At 36.6% G+C, this 20,193-nt stretch overlaps 1 protein-coding gene across 7 annotated transcripts in view; it reads left to right on the top strand.

Annotated features, from left to right (window-relative positions):
- The window catches only part of FUT8 (fucosyltransferase 8), a 438,850-nt gene that overhangs the window by 325,694 nt on the left and 92,963 nt on the right, over nt 1-20,193 (top strand). For 6 of the 7 annotated variants that reach the window (XM_010335165.2, XM_003924438.3, XM_010335163.2 and 3 more), the window contains 3 exons: nt 4,540-4,655; nt 4,773-4,935; nt 16,913-17,027. In XM_010335165.2, the coding sequence (XP_010333467.1) occupies nt 4,540-4,655; nt 4,773-4,935; nt 16,913-17,027 (394 nt within the window). Of the gene's footprint in view, nt 1-4,539; nt 4,656-4,772; nt 4,936-5,674; nt 5,777-16,912; nt 17,028-20,193 lie in introns of all 7 variants that reach the window. The other variant, XM_074393116.1, reaches the window with a different exon arrangement.

The raw sequence follows: 20,193 nt of genomic DNA, 5'->3' as shown, positions 1-20,193 counted from the left end.
TGTTTTTCTTTTCCTCCATTTCATTGTTATCTTCTCTGATCTTTATTACTTTGTTTCTTCCACTTATTTGAAATCTCATTTGCTCTTTTTTCTTAGTTTCTTAGGTAGAAACTACAAGTATAATCTGCAGTAAATCTGATTCTTTATATTTTTCATTTCAGACATTACAGTTTTCATCTCTAGTAGTTCTATTTGAGTATCTATTTAAAAAAAATTTTTTTTGAGACGGTCTTTCTGTCACCCAGTCAGGAGTGCAGAGGCATGATCTTGGCTCACTGCAACCTCTGCCTCTTGGGTTCAAGCAAGTCTCTTGCCTTAGCCTCCCAAGTAACTGGGATTACAGATATGCACCACCACGCCCAGCTAATTTTTGTATTTTTCATAGAGACAAGGTTTTACGATGTTGGCCAGGCTAGTCTCAAACTCCTGACCTCAGGTGATCTACCCACCTCAGCCTCCCAAAGTGCTGGGATTACAGGCGTGAGCCACTGCGCCTGCCCTATTTATTAAAATTTTAACATCTTTTTAGTATCTTCCCTGTCTCTAACTTTTGAACATATGAAATACAGTCGTAATAACTGTTACGTCTATGCTGATTCTAACATCTGTGTCAGTTTTAAGTTGGTTTTGATAGATTGATTTTACCCCTCTTTCTGGGTTAACTTCTTGTTTTTTTGCAAGCCTGGTAACTTTTGTGGATTCCAGACATCATTAATTTTACCTTGTTTGTTACTAGAAGCTTTTGTATACTTTACTAATATTCTTAAATTTTGTTCTGGGATGTAGTTATTTAAAAATAACTGGATCCTATTTTGTTTTTTAAGAATTGTTAAGCAGGACCTAAGCAATGTTTGGTCTGGGGCACATTTCCCTACTATTGAGGCGAAATCCTTCTGAGCATTTTACTCGGTGCCCCAGAAATTACTGTTTTCTAGTTTGGTGTGATCAGGAACTGTTTCTAGATAATCTGTATGAATCCCAGGTACTACTTCCTCTAATCCTTTTAGAGAGTTCTTTCCCCAGCCTGAGTAGTTCCTTACACGTGTGCTAAGTACTCTGCTGATTCTCAAGTGGTACCTTTGCAGATTTCTGGAGTTCTCCCTCCTCTGCAGTTCTCTGTTATTCAAACTCTTTCCTGGTCTTTTTAGACTCTTAGCTCCATTTCTTCAACTCAGTGAATATACTGGCTCCATCTGCATTTCCCCTCCATGTACTGTGGTCTGGAAACTCTCTGAATGCAGTGAGATGGGACAGTCATAGGGCTGTCATCATTTGTTTTCCTTCTCTCATGATGACTGCCCTTTGTTGCCTGATTACAGCTTCATTTGATCATTGTTTAATACATCTCATCTGGATTTTGAGTTGTTTCAGGCAGGATGGTAAATGTCTTGGCCAGAAGTGGAAATCTTAGATAATGTACATCTTTAGCATGTTGAATATAATAAGGAAGCATTCTGTTCCCTAAGTATTCAAAAAAGAGACTGTTCATGCATATTGACTCTTTTCTGGATGCAGTTTAGAAAGAATAGTTCTCCTGTATTTTTTTTTAGAGTGATTTTTTGCTTGTACTTTTCTTTATCTACAGTTTTTTTCCCCACAGTTGGATTAGATTATTAGGTGATACAGATTACTAATTCCACTATGTTTTATTATAATTAAATTGGAAATCTTCACAGAAATCTACTGAAAAGATCATATGCTATTTTTTATGACTGTTTTGCCTCTTGTATTCATTCCACCAGTATTTGAAGAAATGAAATAAAAAGGAGAACCAAGACATAATCTTTCTATTGTTAATTTTTCTATCATTAAAATATATTCTGAAAAAGGACACACCTGTCCTAGGTGTATATTGTTGTCAACATAAATCCCAAGAGATTGAAGTTTTATTCAGTTTTCAAATTGTTTCCTAGAAACCAGCCACCTAATTCAGAAAGAGATTAAGAGCCAAGTCTTAGAAACATAACTTTTAAAAACTATATACCAGGACATGCCTCATTTGTGAATGTATGTGTGCTCATAAATTGGGTAATTATGCACCTAACTACTGTATTCATTTTATTATTATTCACTTTGTGCTTATACAAATGAAGCCTTTTTCATTGATATTCTGTAGCCTCGGAAACTCATGATTGGAGGATGGTTACTTTTTATGTTCCTGTTCAGTGTTAATGAATACCATTTTATAGGAAATTATAAAATGTCTCCAATTACTTTGGTATAGCTGTAACAATAGCTAGTTTATTAAGCATGTATTCTGAAGTAGATAGGTAATTGACAGTTAATTTGGCTTCATTGGGTTATATAAAAAATGTTAGAAAAGCTATAAAAAACCTTTCGTATCAGAGTATTTGTAGCAAAAGGCTGTGTTGGCTGGGTGCAGTGACTCATGCCTGTAATCCCAGCACTTTGGGAGGCTGAGGTGGGTGGATCACTTGAGGCCAGGAGTTTGAGACCAGCCTGGCCAACCCAATGAAACCCCGTCTCTACTAAAATTATAAAAAAAATTAGCCGAGCGTGGTAGTACATGCCATCATGCCCATCTGCTCAGGTGGGTGAGGCACAAGAATCATATGAACATGGGAGGCAGAGGTTGTGGTGAGCCAAGATCACATCACTATACTCCAGCCTGGGCAACAAAGCAAGACTGTCCCCAAAAAAAAAAAAAAAAAAAGACTATGTTGACATGTGAATTTAAATGCTGCCAATTATCATTTAAAAATTAAATTCTCTTAAACTGTGATGATAAGAATAGATAGCGCAGACTTTTTGAGATTACAGCTCATCTCTAAAATGACAAAGCTCAGATGTAATAGTAGCCTTCATAAAATTTATTGCCCAACACTGTGCTAAGTACTTTTACAGATATTTCGTCATTTAAATAGACTTTGAAAGAAAAATCAACTATTTGATCTTAGGACAATTTTGTAAAGGGATCTATATATGTGCGCATTAATTTCCTATTGCTGCTTTGACAAGTACAACAAATTTTATGGCTTAAAACAGCATAAACTTACTGTCTTACAGTTTTGGAGGCCATAGATCTCAAATGCGTTTCACTGGACTGAAACCAAGGTGTCAGGAGGGCTGGATTCCCTAGAGAAGGAATTTTTGTTTGTTTGTTCGTTTGTTTGCCTTTTCCAGTTTCTAAAAATGTGTTTCATGCTCATGGCCACTTCTTCTATCTTCAGAGCTAACAGCCACATAACACATAACCTTTTCTTCTTCTGTAGTAAAATCTTCCTCTACCTTCTTCTTATGAAGACACTTGTTATTACAAAATTGCCTACCTAGATAATCCAATTTCAAAATCCTTAATTATGTACATATTCAGAGTTTCTTTTGCCATCAAGTAATATTCACATGTTCAGGGATTAGGTTATGGATATCTTTGGGAGACCTTTGTTTAGCCTAATAATACATTGTATTACGTACATCAAAGTGGAGTATAGTATATTGCCAAAAGTCATATAAAAACAAAACATGTTAGGAACAAGCACAGTTTGGAATTAAGTTAAACAGAAAGGTTGATAATATAAGTAAAAGATCTTTGATTGCTGTTCTGTGCTCCAAAATTTTATATTATTGACTGATTTTTTTTTGTTGCTGATAGAAATGAGTAAGACAGTAATCTTCCATTTTTTATTTTATTTTATTTTATTTTTTGAGACAGGATTTTTTACTCTGCTGCCTACACTGGAATCCAGTGAGATTATCATAGTTCACTGTAACCTTAAACTCCTGGGTTCAAGCCGCCCTCCTGCCTCAGCCTCTTGAGTAGCTGGGACTACAGGCACACACCACCATGTGCCCAGCTAGTTTTTTTTTTTTTTTGTAACGATGAGGGATTGCTATGTTGCCCAGGCTGGCCATGAACTCCTGTGCTCAAGTGATCCTCCTACCTGGGCCTTCCAAAGTGCTGGGATTACAGGCATGTGCTACTACACTTGGCCCATTTTTTTTTTTTTTCCAGTGTGTTTCATCTTCTACTCTTGTCTTTCTTTTTTCTGTATAAAACCAATACTTAGTACTCTAAGGTCCTGAGTTGAAAGACAGATTTATATAGTCTGATATTGTAATTAATTTAGAAATACATTATATTTGATGTTTGAGCATATCCTTAGACACATGTTCAGATATGCCTCCTTATTTCTTTTAAGCCTTTTCTTTACTTTTTCCTTCACTTTTCTTACTCCTAACCACTAATGAAGAATTGACCACTGTGTCACTGATGGTGATACTCTAAGTAATGGGCTGAAAGATTTTAGGAAAAAGTTCTAGAAGTTTGTTAACTCCTAGAAGCTCATAGATTTCTGAGGTGTAGATTATTATTTTCTATTTTTGTTTATTATCATTTCATTGTCCATTTCATTAGTTAATCATATACCTTTGAAGAGAAAATTGCATTTGGTACTTCTTTTATGCAATATGGTTCAACAGCTTATAGAGTTTACAGTATAAATGTTTTAGTAAAGTGAGTTTCTATTTTGTTATACAGTTTAAAAGCTAAATGTTTACATTTTCTTTTCTGAACTGTAGGATACCAGAAGGCCCCATTGATCAGGGGCCAGCTACAGGAAGAGTACGTGTTTTAGAAGAACAGCTTGTTAAGGCCAAAGAACAGATTGAAAATTACAAGAAACAGACCAGAAATGGTAGGTGTTTATACACTGTTTTTCCCTACTCAGTATATGGGCTTTAGCACAAATAATTGAAAGTTTCCTTTTATCAAAATGTTGGAAATGCTATGACTCTCTATTCTTTGACTGCAGGTCTGGGGAAGGATCATGAAATCCTGAGGAGGAGGATTGAAAATGGAGCTAAAGAGCTCTGGTTTTTCCTACAGAGTGAATTGAAGAAATTAAAGAACTTAGAAGGAAATGAACTCCAAAGACATGCAGATGAATTTCTTTTGGATTTAGGACATCATGAAAGGTACTATTCTCCTTTCACATTTTATTTGGGCTTTAGAAAAGATTATAATCCAAGAATGAGAAACAGACTTTTTAATCCATCTGTTGAGTGGTAAATATTAATAGTACCTACAGTGTTTAAGGAAAGAGTACCTGAGGTCCCAAAGGATGGTAATTGCCAAGTGCAGTTTATCAACCAAAATATACCACCAGAAAGTGTTAATTAAAATGTATTTCTAGAAATCTTTACATTCTAAATAAATTCTGAAGGTAGTGATGCCAGCCAACAATACATTAAAATACCTTTCTATAAATGTTCTTTATATATAATCAGTATTTGAATTAGAGTGTGCAGTTTTGCTTTGTGGTACATTGGAACTCATACCAAGTGAGTCTGATGGTTACATTTCTAATGTAAACATTAAAAACTTTAAAATAGCAAAATTTTTAAAAGGATTTCTAATGATAGTTTAACAGGTTGGGGTTTTTTTTTGGTTTTTTTTTTTTTCTTTAAATAAAAAGGAGCATTCTGTGCATTGTTCTTTCATTTAGTTGCTGGAAAGAGGAACCTGAGATCTACCTGGTTAAAGCTGTTTCTTCTGTGTACACATTGCTAAATAATATGAAGTTTATCTTCACAGAAAGGAAAACGTTTTGTTGCTGTTGTGTTCCTACAGAACAAAATGTATCTGAAAATCATTATAAATACAGTGAAACCTGTCTTTAGGCCTATTATATTTAAAAGTCTAGGTTCCCAGTAGGATTCTGATGGCAATTACTGTCTCATTAGTGAACAATAAAAGAAAAATTGTTGTATTAGCACAACTGACTACTGTGAAGAGGAAAAGAATAACCCCATACAAGTAAGAGATTTCATATTTATTAACATCAGCAGCAATATTATAATGATTTTGAAAAATTGCTGGGTTGATTTGTAAATAAAAATCTTGTTATTGGAATCATTTTATCATTAATGAATTTATAGAAGTACGATAGCATGGATTTCAAGGGGCAGTGAATTATTAGGCCACACATTAGGCAGAATCTTTTATATATTTGGCCCAGCTTGCAATCAGGCCGTACTTAGACCACTAAACCAAACGCTGACTAATTCTGTCCTTCATATTTCTCTACCCTAAAGCTGATTCTAGGCACCAGTCTTCGCTTAAATGGAATTTTGTGCTTTTGTTCTTTGCTTATCGCAGTTTTGTAGGAAAATTCATATCTGAAGAGGATTTGACTTAGGTAGACTGTGCTGTACGTAAAGGAGAATTTTGGCCATTGACTTCTGATGGAATGTTTAATTTTAAGATTTGAGTAATTGGGCCAGGCACAGTGGCTCACACCTGTAAGCCCAACACTTTGTTAGGTTGAAATAGGCAGATCTCTTGAGGTCAGGAGTTTGAGACCAGCCTGGCCAACATGGCGAAACCCCTTCTCTACTAAAAATACAAAAATTAGCCAGGCATGGTGGGGCATTCCTGTGATCCCAGCTATTCAGGAGGCTGAGGCACAAGAATCACTTGAACCTGGGAACCAGAGGTTGCAGTTAGTGGAGATCGTACCACTGTACTCCAGCCTGGGTGGCAGAGCAAGACTCTGTCTCGGGGGGAAAAAAAAAAAGAATTTGACTTATTAAATAACTTGAGACTTTAATTTTCTGTTTTATTTTTAAATTAAAATAATTCACACTTTAAAAAGAATTTTTTTTTTTAGAGGTAGAAGTCTTTCTTTTTTTGTTGTTTTTGTTTTTGTTTTTTTAGACAGAGTCTCGCTCATCAGACTGGAGTGCAGTGGCGCGATCTCGGCTCAATGCAGCCTCCGGAGGTGGAGGTCTTTCTTTGTTACCCAGGCCAGTCTCGAATGCCTGGTCTCCAGCAATCTTCCTTCCTCAGCCTCCTGAGTAACTGGAATTAACAGGCGTGGGCTGCCATGTCCAGCTGAATTGAAATAATTATTTAAGGAATTATTTTGTAAATATTAATATAATTTGTGCATATAACTTGCACATGTTTTGTGACCATATGTATAAATGAAAAGTGAATAATAAATGGGCCCCTGAAAAACTGATAAAATCAATTTTCCATTTTGTATTTGTTGAATTCCATATTAAATGTATTATTCCTTACAGGGCCTTTTAGTATATATTAAATAATGATATTTCACTGAAAACTACCCAAGTCAGTTTCTTTTTCTGTCTTAAACAGAAATGACAATGAACCTGGGACGAAACATCACAGGGTAGTAATTTAACTCCAGGAAGACAGATTAGAATATGGTAATACAAATAATGAGCAAAACACAACCAAATGTTAGAGAAATAACTCTTAAACTGATGAATGTACAAATAGAAAGGATTTTTATTATATAGAATATACCCTTTTACTGACCATTTTCAGGATCCTTAAGTATAAGAATTAAAATCAAAACAAACTTTTATGTTTGCCTCTGGTAATTTTTATATAACACAAAAGTCCATTTTATTTTTACATTGGTTCAAATTATAGTATATAGGTTTCTAAGTCTGTAGCTGTGACCACAGTGAGGCTGCCACCTGGGTTTGGCCCTGCCTTCTTAAAACAGCCCTCCTGAGTCTTGGGCTCTATAAGGGTTTTGCAGCCTTCTACCTGGGTTAGAAGATTATTAACATATTATTGCACTTGAGTAGTTCCTTGTGGGAACCCCTGATTTGTAGCCAAATTTGACAGAGTGTGGGTACCCTGGGCACTTAGTACTTGTGACAGCATCTGAAGTAGGGTCTAGTATTATGGAACTGAGAGGTCCGCATTAATTCTGGGTAGTTGATGTCAATACCTAGCTAGTGTCCACAGAGATTTGGAGAATCACCTGATACGGAAAACCCCACATTTGGTGCCAAAAGTGTTCTGTGATGAAAAGCTGATCATAATAGTAGTAGTAATACTCAGTGATGCTGAAGTTGCTGGTCTTTGAGAACTACAACTATAGACTTTCTCTTTCTCTTTGTGAGTTCACCACTGATGCCTGTTTCCTGGTAAAAATCACATTTCTGTATAGGTTAGTGACCCATCAGTGAGCTGTGGGGGAAGACTCCTCTCCTTTGTTGCCCCCTTCATGCTGTTTCCTAGTTGTCAGGGCACCATTTTTCTCTCATGGAATGTGGCTCCTGTTGTTCATTACTTGCATTACCAGGCATTAAAATGCAGCCTGGGGGCCAAATATCATAAGTTTGAATCTGAGATTCAACTCACCTGAGATTTTTAGCAAAACTATTTATTTACCTGATTGGTCTTGATAGCTAATAACTAATAGAGCCTAATCTCTGTCTCCAACCACAGTTGGGTAATCAACTGGTAGTAATTAGTAATATTATTGGGCTTTTAGAAGCTTTTACAGGCTTCTTAAGAATTTAGAGGTGTTAATGGTGTAATAAATTTAGGGTAGATTGTTAATTATTACCTGCTATATTGATCTCAAGTATTAGCATCTCTAGATTTTTAAATAATGATTTCCTTCTAGTGATTGCATATGACCATTCTTCCCAGTAATACAGTTAAATATACTTGTAGCTTTTGAGGTCATTGATCATGAGTTGACCCTAGCCTCTTTGCAATAGACAGAAATAAGCTGTTTAGGGAAAACATTTTTGCCATTGTGGTCTTATTATTTATATAGTATTATAGGTTCAGTACTTGGGTTTATGGCAGTTTAGATGTGTACCTCAACCTCCAAGCATATCAAGGAGTCTTGTTTTATCAACCTTTCAGGCCGATGAAGAGACACGTTTAACTTAATCACTTGCCCTGATTCTTTTTGTCATCTTCATATTGCCAGATACCAGTTTATGAAAATGATACCAAAGCTGCTTCTTACTGCTTTTTAAATTACCACAATTATTATTTTTTAATTTATTCACTTATTTTACTATTTTTGCTAAATCCTGTTTATGTTAATTTCTAACAATTATTAAACTTCTAACTAAAGTACAGGAGATGAGCCATTTTTCAATTGTGTTTACTGAAACTATTGAAAAACAATCCAATAAAGTAGCAATCTCATCTCCCCTACCTAATTTGCATCATCTCATTATCAGTAATATATAAAGCAGCTTTGCTAAGACTAAATGGTGTTCTCCAAATGGTGTTCTCCAAATGGTGAATGATACTTACGAAATTATGCTGATTTGCTAATGTACAAAAAGACATTGCGGGGGATTCTGTAACAAAGGAAATTACTGACTCATATAAGGGCTATGGGGGAAAGATTGGTAGGTTAATAACTTACAGTTTTTTAAACTTTCTGATCATAGTTGTTGTTGCCCAATAGCTTGTATTTTCATTCTCCTTGGAAGGTATTGATATTTCCACTCTTGAAAAGTTAAGTTAGGTGAACCTTCAAACATTCTATTCTTTGTATTTTCTTTCATACACACACAAACCCACAGGAGAAGATAGAAAGGGAAGGATGAAGGACGATCTTACTAAATTCTTGGAGATGTGATTTGATTGAGACTTACATTAAGCTAGAATGTGGATATGGTTTCTTGAGTTTTGAATTTATTTGAACAAAATGTGTATGATTGTGTTTCTTCTAAGGAATCCAAACTTATTTTCAAGTGGTGCTAGAACATTCATTCTAATATTCATGTGCAAAGGGATACATTTTCTTATGATGTCATCCTTACTCACTCATCCCTTAATCTCTATCAGCCAGATAGTGATTCTTCATCTCCTGTAATGGAACTGTGCCTTCTAAAATAAAGTTCGCATTAGAGGAAGAATCTCCAAGTGGAAAAGAATGTTTTTCCTCTAGTGGCCCTAATTCTGTTTTGCTTCCCCCTACTACACATGTGATTTCCAAAGTTAAGAATGATTTTGACATCAAAAACTGTCAGTTACTAAGGATTTCTTACATGCCAGTCACTATAATAAAGGTTCTGCATTCATTATGTCATTTTATTAGCACAGTAGTCCTACAACATACACATTATTTGTTCTTTCTTTTTTTTTTTTTTTTTTTTTGAGACAGAGTCTCACTCTGTCATCCAGGCTGAAGTGCAGGGGCATGATCATGACTCACTGCAACTTCCACCTCCCAGGTTCAAGTGATTCTTGTGCCTCAGCCTCCCAAGTAGCTGGGACTAGAGGCACATGCCACCACATCCGGCTGATTTTCATATTTTTAATAGAGACAGTGTTTCACTGTGTTGGCCAGGCTGGTCTCAGACTACTGACCTGAAGTCATCTGCCCACTGTGGCCTCCCAGAGTGCTGGGATTACAGGTGTGAGCCACTGCACCTGGCTTAGTTTCTTTTTTATATAACTAAAGTTATATTTAGGTCTAGAGAAATTAGATGGTTTAACACAGGCTAAGTAGCAGAACTGTTTTACTCCAAAATCATTTCTCTTAATTGCTAAATACTTAGCTTTTCCGAGCTTTATTTTCTCTTCTACACATGAGGATATAATTTCTGTAGCACAGCATTGTGATGATTACATGAGGAAAAATACGTAAAATACTTTACATAGTGCTTGACACTATATATAGATTCTAGTTTTTGCTCTTGTTGCAATGGTGCAATCTCGGCTCACTGAAACCTCCGCCTCCAGGGTTCAAACAATTCTTCTGCCTCAGCCTCCTGAGTAGCTGGGATTACAGGTGCCCGCCACTACACCCAGCACATTTATCCTTAAGTGTTAATTCCTTCACCTTCTTGCTTGAATTATATCTCTGTGCTGGCCCTTAGGGGAAACATCTCTCTCTCTCTTTTTTTTTTTTTAAAGCATGGTCTTGCTCTGTCACCCAGGTTGGAGCACAGTGGGCTAAAGCAGTCCTTCTGCCTCAGCCTCTGGAGTAGCTGGGACTTTAGGCATGTGTCACTGCGCCCAGCTAAACTTTTTTTTTTGTAGAGAGGGGGTTTTGCCAAGTGCCCAACCTGGTCTTCAACACTTGTGCTCAAGTGATCCTTCTGCATCAGCCTCCCAAAATGCTGGGATTATAGACATGAGCCACCCACCCATACGAACTTCTCGCTTTAACATTTTGAATCAAGCGTAAACAAAAAACCCTCTTTGTGTTTGGTTCCTTGATGGCATAGAGGCAGACTAGAACTCTTTTTTTTTTTAAGAGTTTTATGACTATTATAATAGAGAAATTAGCAGAAAAGAAAATAAAACATAATTTTTGAAATAGAGGTTTTAATACGTGGCATAGGTGGCTTGCTTTCAGAGTCATAAATTCTGTTCTACTCATGTGGGCATGGTGGCTCATGCCTGTAATCCTAGCACTTTGGGAGGCTGAGGAGGGTGGATCACATGAGGCCGGGAGTTTGAGACCAGCCTGGTCAACATGGTGAAACCCTGTCTCCATGAAAAAAAAAAAAAAACCTCGCTGGGCATGTGGCACACCTCTGTAATCCCAGGTACTCAGGAGGCCGAGGCAGGAGAATCACTGCAACTCTTTAATGTAAAACTAAGAGCATATTGAATTTCCTTTTAACCTTCAACAGACATTTGCTGATAAACTGGTTATTCCACTGTATGATATCTCCAGAAACAATACTGTTATTTAAAATTGAGACTTGTGCGGGGCACAGTGGCTCACACCTGTAAGCCCAGCACTTTGAGAGGCCAAAGCAGGTGAATCACCTGAGGTCAAGAATTCAAGACCAGCCTCACCAATGTGGTGAAACCTTGTCAATACTGTAAATACAAAATTAGTCAGATGTGGTGGTATATGCCTATAATCCCAGCTACTTGGGAGTCTGAGGCAGGAGAATTGCTTGAACCTGGGAGGCGGAGGTTGCAATAAGCCAAGATTGTGCCACTGCACTCCAGCCTGGCCAGCAAGAGCAGAACGTTGTCTCAATCAATCATTCAATAAAGTTGATACTTGGAACAAGTTTTGTGATTACTTCTATTTGATAGGTAGGAAAAAACAAATGACCACATTCGATTCCTATGAAATATTTAGTCATTGATATATAAACATTTGCAAAATGAATAATTGAGATATAAGATAGTTCAATCTGAAAGAATATACAGTTAACCACAGATAAGAGGAAGAATAGTTTATATTGTTGTCTATAAGTATAGCTTCTTTTTCTCTCTGTCTTTGGAGGAAGATATGCATTCATCAGGTGAGAATCCCACCTGCTGCTCTTACTGTAACATCTGTCTCTTTTCTTCCCTGCCTGTGCCCAAGTCACACAGGGCTTCAGTTAGTGACCCAGGTAGGTGAGGTCTTTTTCCCCACTCTCCACCTGAGTGGCTCCTTTTTATCCTTCAGGTCTTAACCTTAGATATCCCCATGACAGAGAAACCTTGCCTGCACCCATTATTTATATATCTGTGCTCAACAGATATTCTCTATCATACCATTTTATTTCTTGTATTTATAAAATTTACCATAAATCGTAGTTGTGTTCTTTATTTTTTGGCTATCTGTAAGCTTCATAAGAAAAAGAAATATAACTGCTTTCCTCAATATTGTATCTTAGGGCACAGCACAGATGACTAATAAATATTTGTTAAACAAAAAAAATAGATGGGAAAGAGGCTTATAAAACTGAGAAGATGTTTTAAATGAACTTCTAGCTGAGCTCTATAGCCCTATTATAGTTAAAGACTTCTGTGTGTCCATGAGCAACTCACAATTTCATACAGATAATGACTTCCCCACCACCCCCAGAAACTATAAAAGAATACTGTAGTCTACAGAACAGTCCATAGGGAACTCAGTTTTATGATCTGAAAAAACTTAAAAGTTGAAACTTTGCCCAGTCTATAAGACTTTAGGTTATTTCTTACATTGTACGTTTGGTTTTTGCAGCCAAAGTCTCCTTCATGGAAAGAAAATGTTTTGAATTCTAGTTGAGAATAACAAATATGAAAATGGACAAGGCATCACATATTGGCCTCTTGCCCTGTTTAAAAAGGGTGAAAATGGAAGTAGCTAAGCTGCAAAGTGTCCTCTGTATGTGAATAATGTTGACACATGAAACAAATGTCTAAAGTGCTTCACAAATGGCACTGTTGTTCCGAAGCATTGTTCACAGTTGTTCCACTATTAATTTAGGATGAATAGTCTAAATGATGGGTAAGATTTTTAATTTTTGTTTGTATAGTTTCACTTTATTCAAAGGGGCTATTATCAAGTATTCTCTGTTAATCATGTGGACTTCTAATGGCTTTCTGTGATAGTAAATAAGACTTTCCTGTGGGCTCCCATTGCATTTTTACTAAATAGTTTAGCATCTAGTTAAGAACCAGGAATAAAAGAGTACTAAGACTGTGTCACATACTCTTAGGCAAATCACAGTTGTTGAGAGCATGTTTCACTATCTCTTAAGTGATTCCTTCTTATTGATCAATCCCTTTCTTCTGGGTGTTATAGGGAACTCAGTATCGGGTCATTTTTATGATTGACCGTCAGTACCACATGGTACTATTACCCACATCTAAATGGATCCTTCCTCTTGGTGGTAGAATTATTTGTGGGTGCTCTTCAGACACAATGTAAAAGTTCTGAAACAACTCCTGAGGGTCTCTAGCATTTAAAAAAAAGAGCTGCTACCACATATATTACTATTTTGTGTGTCTTATCACTATGCATTTTTTAAAGAGCTATATGGAAGGTATTTGGAATACTTTGTCTCAGAGATGTCAAAATAACTTTCCTAGGACACAAAGTAGGAGGTAGAACCAAAACTGAGAAATTGGTATGTCTGGCTCCCAAAGTTCTCTCTTCTGATTCAGACTTTCTGATTTTGGATATTTACATTGAGCAGAGTGCACATTATTGTGCTCTGGACTTCCTACTTTGATATTTGTTGGCGTAGTAGTTAGAAACCTGTTGCTTGGGTTTGAATTCCTACTCTGACATTTCTGAGGTTTGTGACTTTGAGCAAATTATTTTAACTCTCAGTGCCTGACATTTCTTATCTAGCTTATCAGATAATTGTGAAAATTAAATGAAATAATGTAAAACATTTAGAATAGATGTAATTAATAAATGTTGTTGTTCTTTTTATATATTGTAATACATCAGTTTTCTCTAAGTACTTTTGGAATCTCCAGCTAATGCTTTATGTTTTTAGTTAATACAATCATGGTAGGTGGTTTCTAGATATGTAATTTTGTTGACAATATAAATAAGTTTCTCACTTTATAATTTTCATAATAATCTATACTCCTAAGCATGCCTTAAACCAGGCGTCCCCAAACTATGGCCCGCAGGCCGCATGCGGCCCCCTGAGGCCATTTATCCGGCCCCCCGCCGCACTTCAGGAAGGGGCACCTCTTTCATTGGTGGTCAGTGAGAGGAGCACAGTATGTGGCGGCCCTCCAACAGTCTGAGGGACAGTGAACTGGCCCCCTGTGTAAAAAGTTTGGGGAGGCCTGCCTTAAACAGAGGAGTTAATACAAAGTGTTGAGAAAGGGATGAAGCTGGAGCTACACCTAGGTGAGGATTATTCCCCAAACCTCTCTACCATCAAACTGGATTTATAAAAGATAAAAATGATTATCATTATCTCATTAAATAAACTCTTAAAGATTTTTCATCTATTTAAAGATATTTATCGAATATTTTGCTGTGACATGCACTTATTCCTCATGCTGATTTAAACAACAATAAAAAGAAAACAAAAAAATAAAATTTTAAAAAGCACCAAAAAAAGTTTACTCTTTTGGAGCTTAAATTCTAGTAGGGCAGAAAGATAAGAAGTAAGTGATATTGTACATTGGAAAAGGATAATTACTTTTAAAAAATAAGCAGGGAGGGAATGTTAGTAGCAGTGAATCCATATCGGCCTGCAGCAACTCGAGAGAAAAGGATTTGGCCAGAGGATCGTAAGGCAGAGTGAGAGATCTATGCAAGTTTTAGAGCAGGAATGAGAGTTTATTAAAATGTTTTAGAGCAGGAATGAAAGGAAGTAAAGTACACTTGTAAGAGGGCCACGCGGGCAACTTGACACGGTCAAGTGCACTGTCTGGCCTTTGACTTGGGCCTGTATACATTGCTGTGGTTCTGGGGTTTGCATTTCTTCTTACCTGATTTTTCCTTGGGGCAGGCTGTCTGCATGTGCAATGGCCTGCCAGCACTTGAGAGGGACTGCATATGCAGTGTATTTACTGAAGTTGTGTATGTGCTCATTTGGGTCATTTTTTTTTCTTACCAATTGCGTGTTCCTAGAAGAAGGTCATATAACAGTTAAACTCTGCCATTTTGCCTCCTAGTATGCATACTTGAGCCAGCTGACACAACTCTTGAAATCTTATCAGGACGCCAGTGATCACCAACTTCAGGTGTTTTCTATTCAGGAGCCTGCCTTTCCCTGGCACCAGCTGCAACCAGTTAAATTATTTTAGACAGTTTAACAACTACCTGACCATCACCTGATGGTCACCTGACATTGCTAGGCATCAGGGGGTACCTTCTCCTGCCCTTTCTTGTTTACCTAGCTACCTACTCAAACAGGAGGAGAGGGAAAACCAAGGGAGATGGGTGACAGAAGGGGGTGTTGGATTTTTAAGTGAGATAATCTGGGAAAATCTTATGAAGATGGTGACATCTGAGCAAAGATTTCAAGGTCATTTAGGTGAGCCATGTGAATAGATAATCTAAGAAAGAGCATGCCAGGGCAGGGAGAATCAAAAAGAAAAGCTCTGGAGTAGGAATATACCTAGCACCACTGTCAGGGGTTAGCAACAAGACCTGTGTGACTGAAATAGAGAAATCAAGGAGGATGGTAGTGGGAGATGAGATCAAAGACAAAGATGAGATTAAAGTGAGCCATGTTGGGTGGGGTCTTTTAGGTCAAAGTAGTAATTTTGACTTTGACTCTGAGTGAGATGAAGAGCCAATTCATGTTAAGAGTAGTAACATTATTTGCCTGATGTTGTAACAGGATCTGGCTGCTATATTGAGAATAGACTTTAGACATAGGCAATGGTGGAAGCAGGGAGACCTTGTTAGGAGGTGGTTGTAATCCAGGTGAGAGAAGATGGTGTCTCAGTTGGTAAAAGTGCTGGTGGTGATACATGAAAAATTAGAAATTAGCTATAAATTTGGTGACAGATTTGTAGGGGATGTTAGACAAAGAGAGACTCTTTCTTCTTACTTTTCTTTCTTACTAAATGCAAGTCATAATTTTTATTTCATGCAATATAAATAAAACAATTTTTACCAGCCCTGAAGTTTCTCTTCTTAGTTTACTGGGGATTTTACTTCACTCTGCATGAAATCCAGCACATTGTAATTGAAATTACTGATGCTACACAGAGTGGGAATTACTGGTGCTAAACAATCATTTTATTAGTTTAAACCAGGACTCAGCAAATTATGGCCCAAAAACCAAATCTGGCTGATTGCCTGTTTTTATAAATAAAGTTTTATTCAGACACATCCATACCTATTCATTTGCATATTATCTAGGGCAGCTTTTTGCTACAAAGGCAAAGGATCTTAGAGATCCATAGAGACTAAAATATTTACTATCTGGCCCTTTAATGAAAAAGTTTGCTGGCCCTTGTTTTGTACTGCTATGAGTTATATAAAATTTTTCCTCCTATCTTTTTCCAGTCATTCAGAATGTTTAAATATGAAAACAAAAATTAAAAGGGGACATGAAATGGTATTAGAGAGAACCAAGAGGTACTGTTCAAATACTAACATCAACTTCTTCCTCTATGTTAATCTATTCATTCATTTGTTTTGCATATTCACTTTCCTCCAGATCTCTGTAGTGGTCTGTCTGTGGTGGGAAACAAGTGCAGCTGACTGACTTAAATAAAAAAAGCATATTTTCTTAACAGTGAAAATTTACTATAGGAATGAATATTGGATGTTAAGAGACTAATTTTCGAATTTCATAACGTTGATACAAAATAAAAGATGAGTACTAGCATTCAATGTGAGCGTCAAACTTTATGAAGAATTTGGCATTTTTCTTAAGACTTTGTGTAATCCAGTGAAGCAGTACAAATAAGTTAGACCTCCAATATTGTTCGTTTTAACAGGTCAATAATGACGGATCTATACTACCTCAGTCAGACAGATGGAGCAGGTGACTGGCGGGAAAAAGAGGCCAAAGATCTGACAGAACTGGTCCAGCGGAGAATAACATACCTTCAGGTAAGAAGGTTGGGTTAAGAATAAATTGGAATGAAAAAAGAAGGATCGTCATATATCTAAGAGTAATAATTTCAGTTAGGTTCTAGTCTTCCTGGCCCTTGCCTTTTGAAAATAATTGCTTACACATTTTATGTATTTATTCAGAAAGTCACCATGTTATGCCTTGAGTGGAATACAAAGATGGCTAAAACAAAGATCCTGTCCTAAAGGGAGCTGCTTTTTACACACAATACAGAACAAATATAGCATGCTACCTTTTATAGGAGAGAAACAGATGAAATGCTTATTGGAGTGTTGAGTAAGGAGACATCAGAGATAGTTTTGTGGATAATGTATGGTTTGAACAGAACTATAAAAGATAGTTAAGTAGGATTTGGACACACAGAAATGAAGGAAAATAATGTACCAGCTGGAGGTTATCATGTAAGCAGTGGCCGTAACTGGGAAAGAACAGTACAGGAACTCGTACAATAATTGTGGCAATTCACTTTGACTGGAATTTTAGCTTGTGTGAAAGGAGGGATGGAAAATAAGTTGGAAAGGTAGGCTTGGAAACAGATTAAAGAGGTTAAGTTTAATGGTACATAAACAGTAAGTGGTCACTGAAAGATTTTATTTGCTTTATAAATGTTACTACAGTAATGTTATGATGAGAGTGGTACTTAAGTGATATTAATTTGAAAGTAGTATTTTAGTTGAACTTGGTTATTTGAAGAGACTAGAAGCAGGGAGACCATTTAGATAAGAGAACCATAGTGCAGGTAAGAAGTATTAAGGTATGTGTCAGTTTGCTTTGGAAGTGAAGAGACAAATTTGAGAGAGATTGGGAAGATAAAATTGATAGGCCTTTCCAAATAGATCAAAGAACTGAAATGGCTGGGATAATGGGAACAACATTATCTGATGAGGCACTGAGAGACAGAATATTTTTCTGGGGAAAACAATGAATCAGTGAATCTTCAAATCTGAAAAATGTTTGAAGTTGAAATGACCATGGAACATCCCCTACCCTCATCCTTTTGTAATGCTGTGGATGGCATACTATCTGTGTATGTTCTACTTTCCCTGTAAGATTAAAGTGTTGGATAAAAGCAAAAGGACAGCCAGTGATGTGGTTCTTTGTATTTTAAGGTGCACATTTTTCTACCTTTAAATAGGAGAAAATAGAAAATCAAGTATTTAAAGATATCGTTAAAAACCAAACTTGATCTTGGCATGCTGTCTTGGTCTCATACCTACATGGCCATTCATCAGAGGTGTCTGCAGAATGAGAAACACTTTACCTCCTGTAGGGAAGAGGTAATTATCTCCTATCAACTAGAACCTCATTCAATGAACTATAAACAGCTGGTGGTGCAGAACCGTCATCCTTATTTAAAATGGAAATAACGGTGGTTTCTGAACTTCTTCCATTTCCTCATATTCACTACCACCAACTATATTTAAACTGTGATCTAGTGATAGTTCAGTTACCTAAACTGTAATAAGTACCTGCCATCTGTTTTAGTTTCTTTTCTCTTTCTCTTGGTTTTTAGGTGGCCAAGTACTTTCACCTGTAGTGCTGATTTAATATAGAGATATGCTGATTTTTTTTGGTTCTATATTAGAGGATTTCACTTGCAAATCTTGCTAATAATTTAAAGCTACATTGGCTTTTTATATCTTTTCAACTATAGCAAAACCTAGCACTTTACTTAGACCTTAACTTCAGTTTCATATATTGCTATTTAACAAGTTATTACTTTCATGCTTTTCCTTTGCCCTGCATTCCCCCATTGGGAGGAAAAGGTGATTCTTTAATATTCAAGGAGATGGGGGAAATCTCAGTAGGAAAAATGTGCATTGGAAAAGTATTTTTCTTTTTTTTCCCGTAGGTTATTGGGATACAGGTGGTACTTGATTACATAAGTTCTTTAGTGGTGCTTTGTGAGATTTTTGGGCACCCATCACCCAAGCAGTATACACTGCACCATATTTGTGGTCTTTTATCCCTCACTCCCCTCCCACCCATACCTCCAAGTTCCTAAAGTTCATTGTATCATTCTTACGCCTTTGTCTCCTCATAGCTTAGCTCCCACATATCGTTGAGAACATATGGTGTTTGGCTTTCTATTCCTGAGTTACTTCACCTGTACCTCTAAGTCCCCAAAATTCATTGTATATTCTTATGCCTTTTTGTCCTCAAAGCTTAGCTCCCACATATCAGTGAGAACATACAGTGTTTGGTTTTCTATTCCTGAGTTACTTCATTGTGAATAATAGTCTCCAGTCTCATCCAGGTCACTGCAAATGCCATTAATTCATTCCTTTTTATAGCCCAGTAGTATTCCATCGTGTGTGTGTGTGTGTGTGTGTGCATGTGTGTGTGTGTGTGTGTGCATGTATACACACAACAGTTTCTTTATTCATTTGTTGATTGATGGGCTTTTGGGTTGGTTCCACAATTTTGCAATTGTGAATTGTGCTGTTATAAACGTGTGTGTGCAAGTATCTTTTTCGTATAACAACTTCTTTTACTGAGTAGATACTCAGTAGTGGGATTGCTGGATCAAATGCTATTTCTACTTTTAGTTCTTAAAGGAATCTCCACACTGTTTTCCTTAGTAACTGTGCTAGTTATATTCCCACCAGCAATGTAAAAGTGTTCCCTAATCACTGTATCCACGCTAACATGTACTGTTTTTTGATTTTTTTATAATGGCCATTCTTGCAGGAATAGGTGATATCACATTGTGGTTTTGATTTGCATTTCCCTGATTCTTAGTGATGTTGAGCATTTTCCCATATTTGTTGGTCATTTATAGCTCTTCTTTTGAGAATTATCTATTCATATCCTTAGTCCACTTTTTGATGGGATTGTTTTTTCCTTACTGATTTCGTTGAGTTCTTTGTAGAGTCTGTATGTTAGTCCTTTGTCAGATGCATAGTTTGCAAAGATTTTTTTTCCTGCTCTGTGGGTTGTGTGTTTACTCTGCCGACTGTTCCTTTTGCTTTGCAAAAGCTCTTTAGTTTAATTACGTCCCACCTATTTATCTTTGATTTTATTGCGTTTGCTTTTGGCTTCTTGGTGATAAAATCATTGGCTATGCCAGTGTGTAGAAGGGTTCTTTCAATGTTATCTTCTAGAATTTTTATAGTTTCAGGTCTTAGATTTAAGTCTTTAATC

This window comes from Saimiri boliviensis, chromosome 2, assembly GCF_048565385.1.
Source record: "Saimiri boliviensis isolate mSaiBol1 chromosome 2, mSaiBol1.pri, whole genome shotgun sequence".
In the NCBI taxonomy this organism is placed as follows: Eukaryota; Metazoa; Chordata; class Mammalia; order Primates; family Cebidae; genus Saimiri; species Saimiri boliviensis.
Note: the sequence above shows the minus strand (reverse complement) of the source record. Positions and strands in the feature narration are given on the sequence as shown.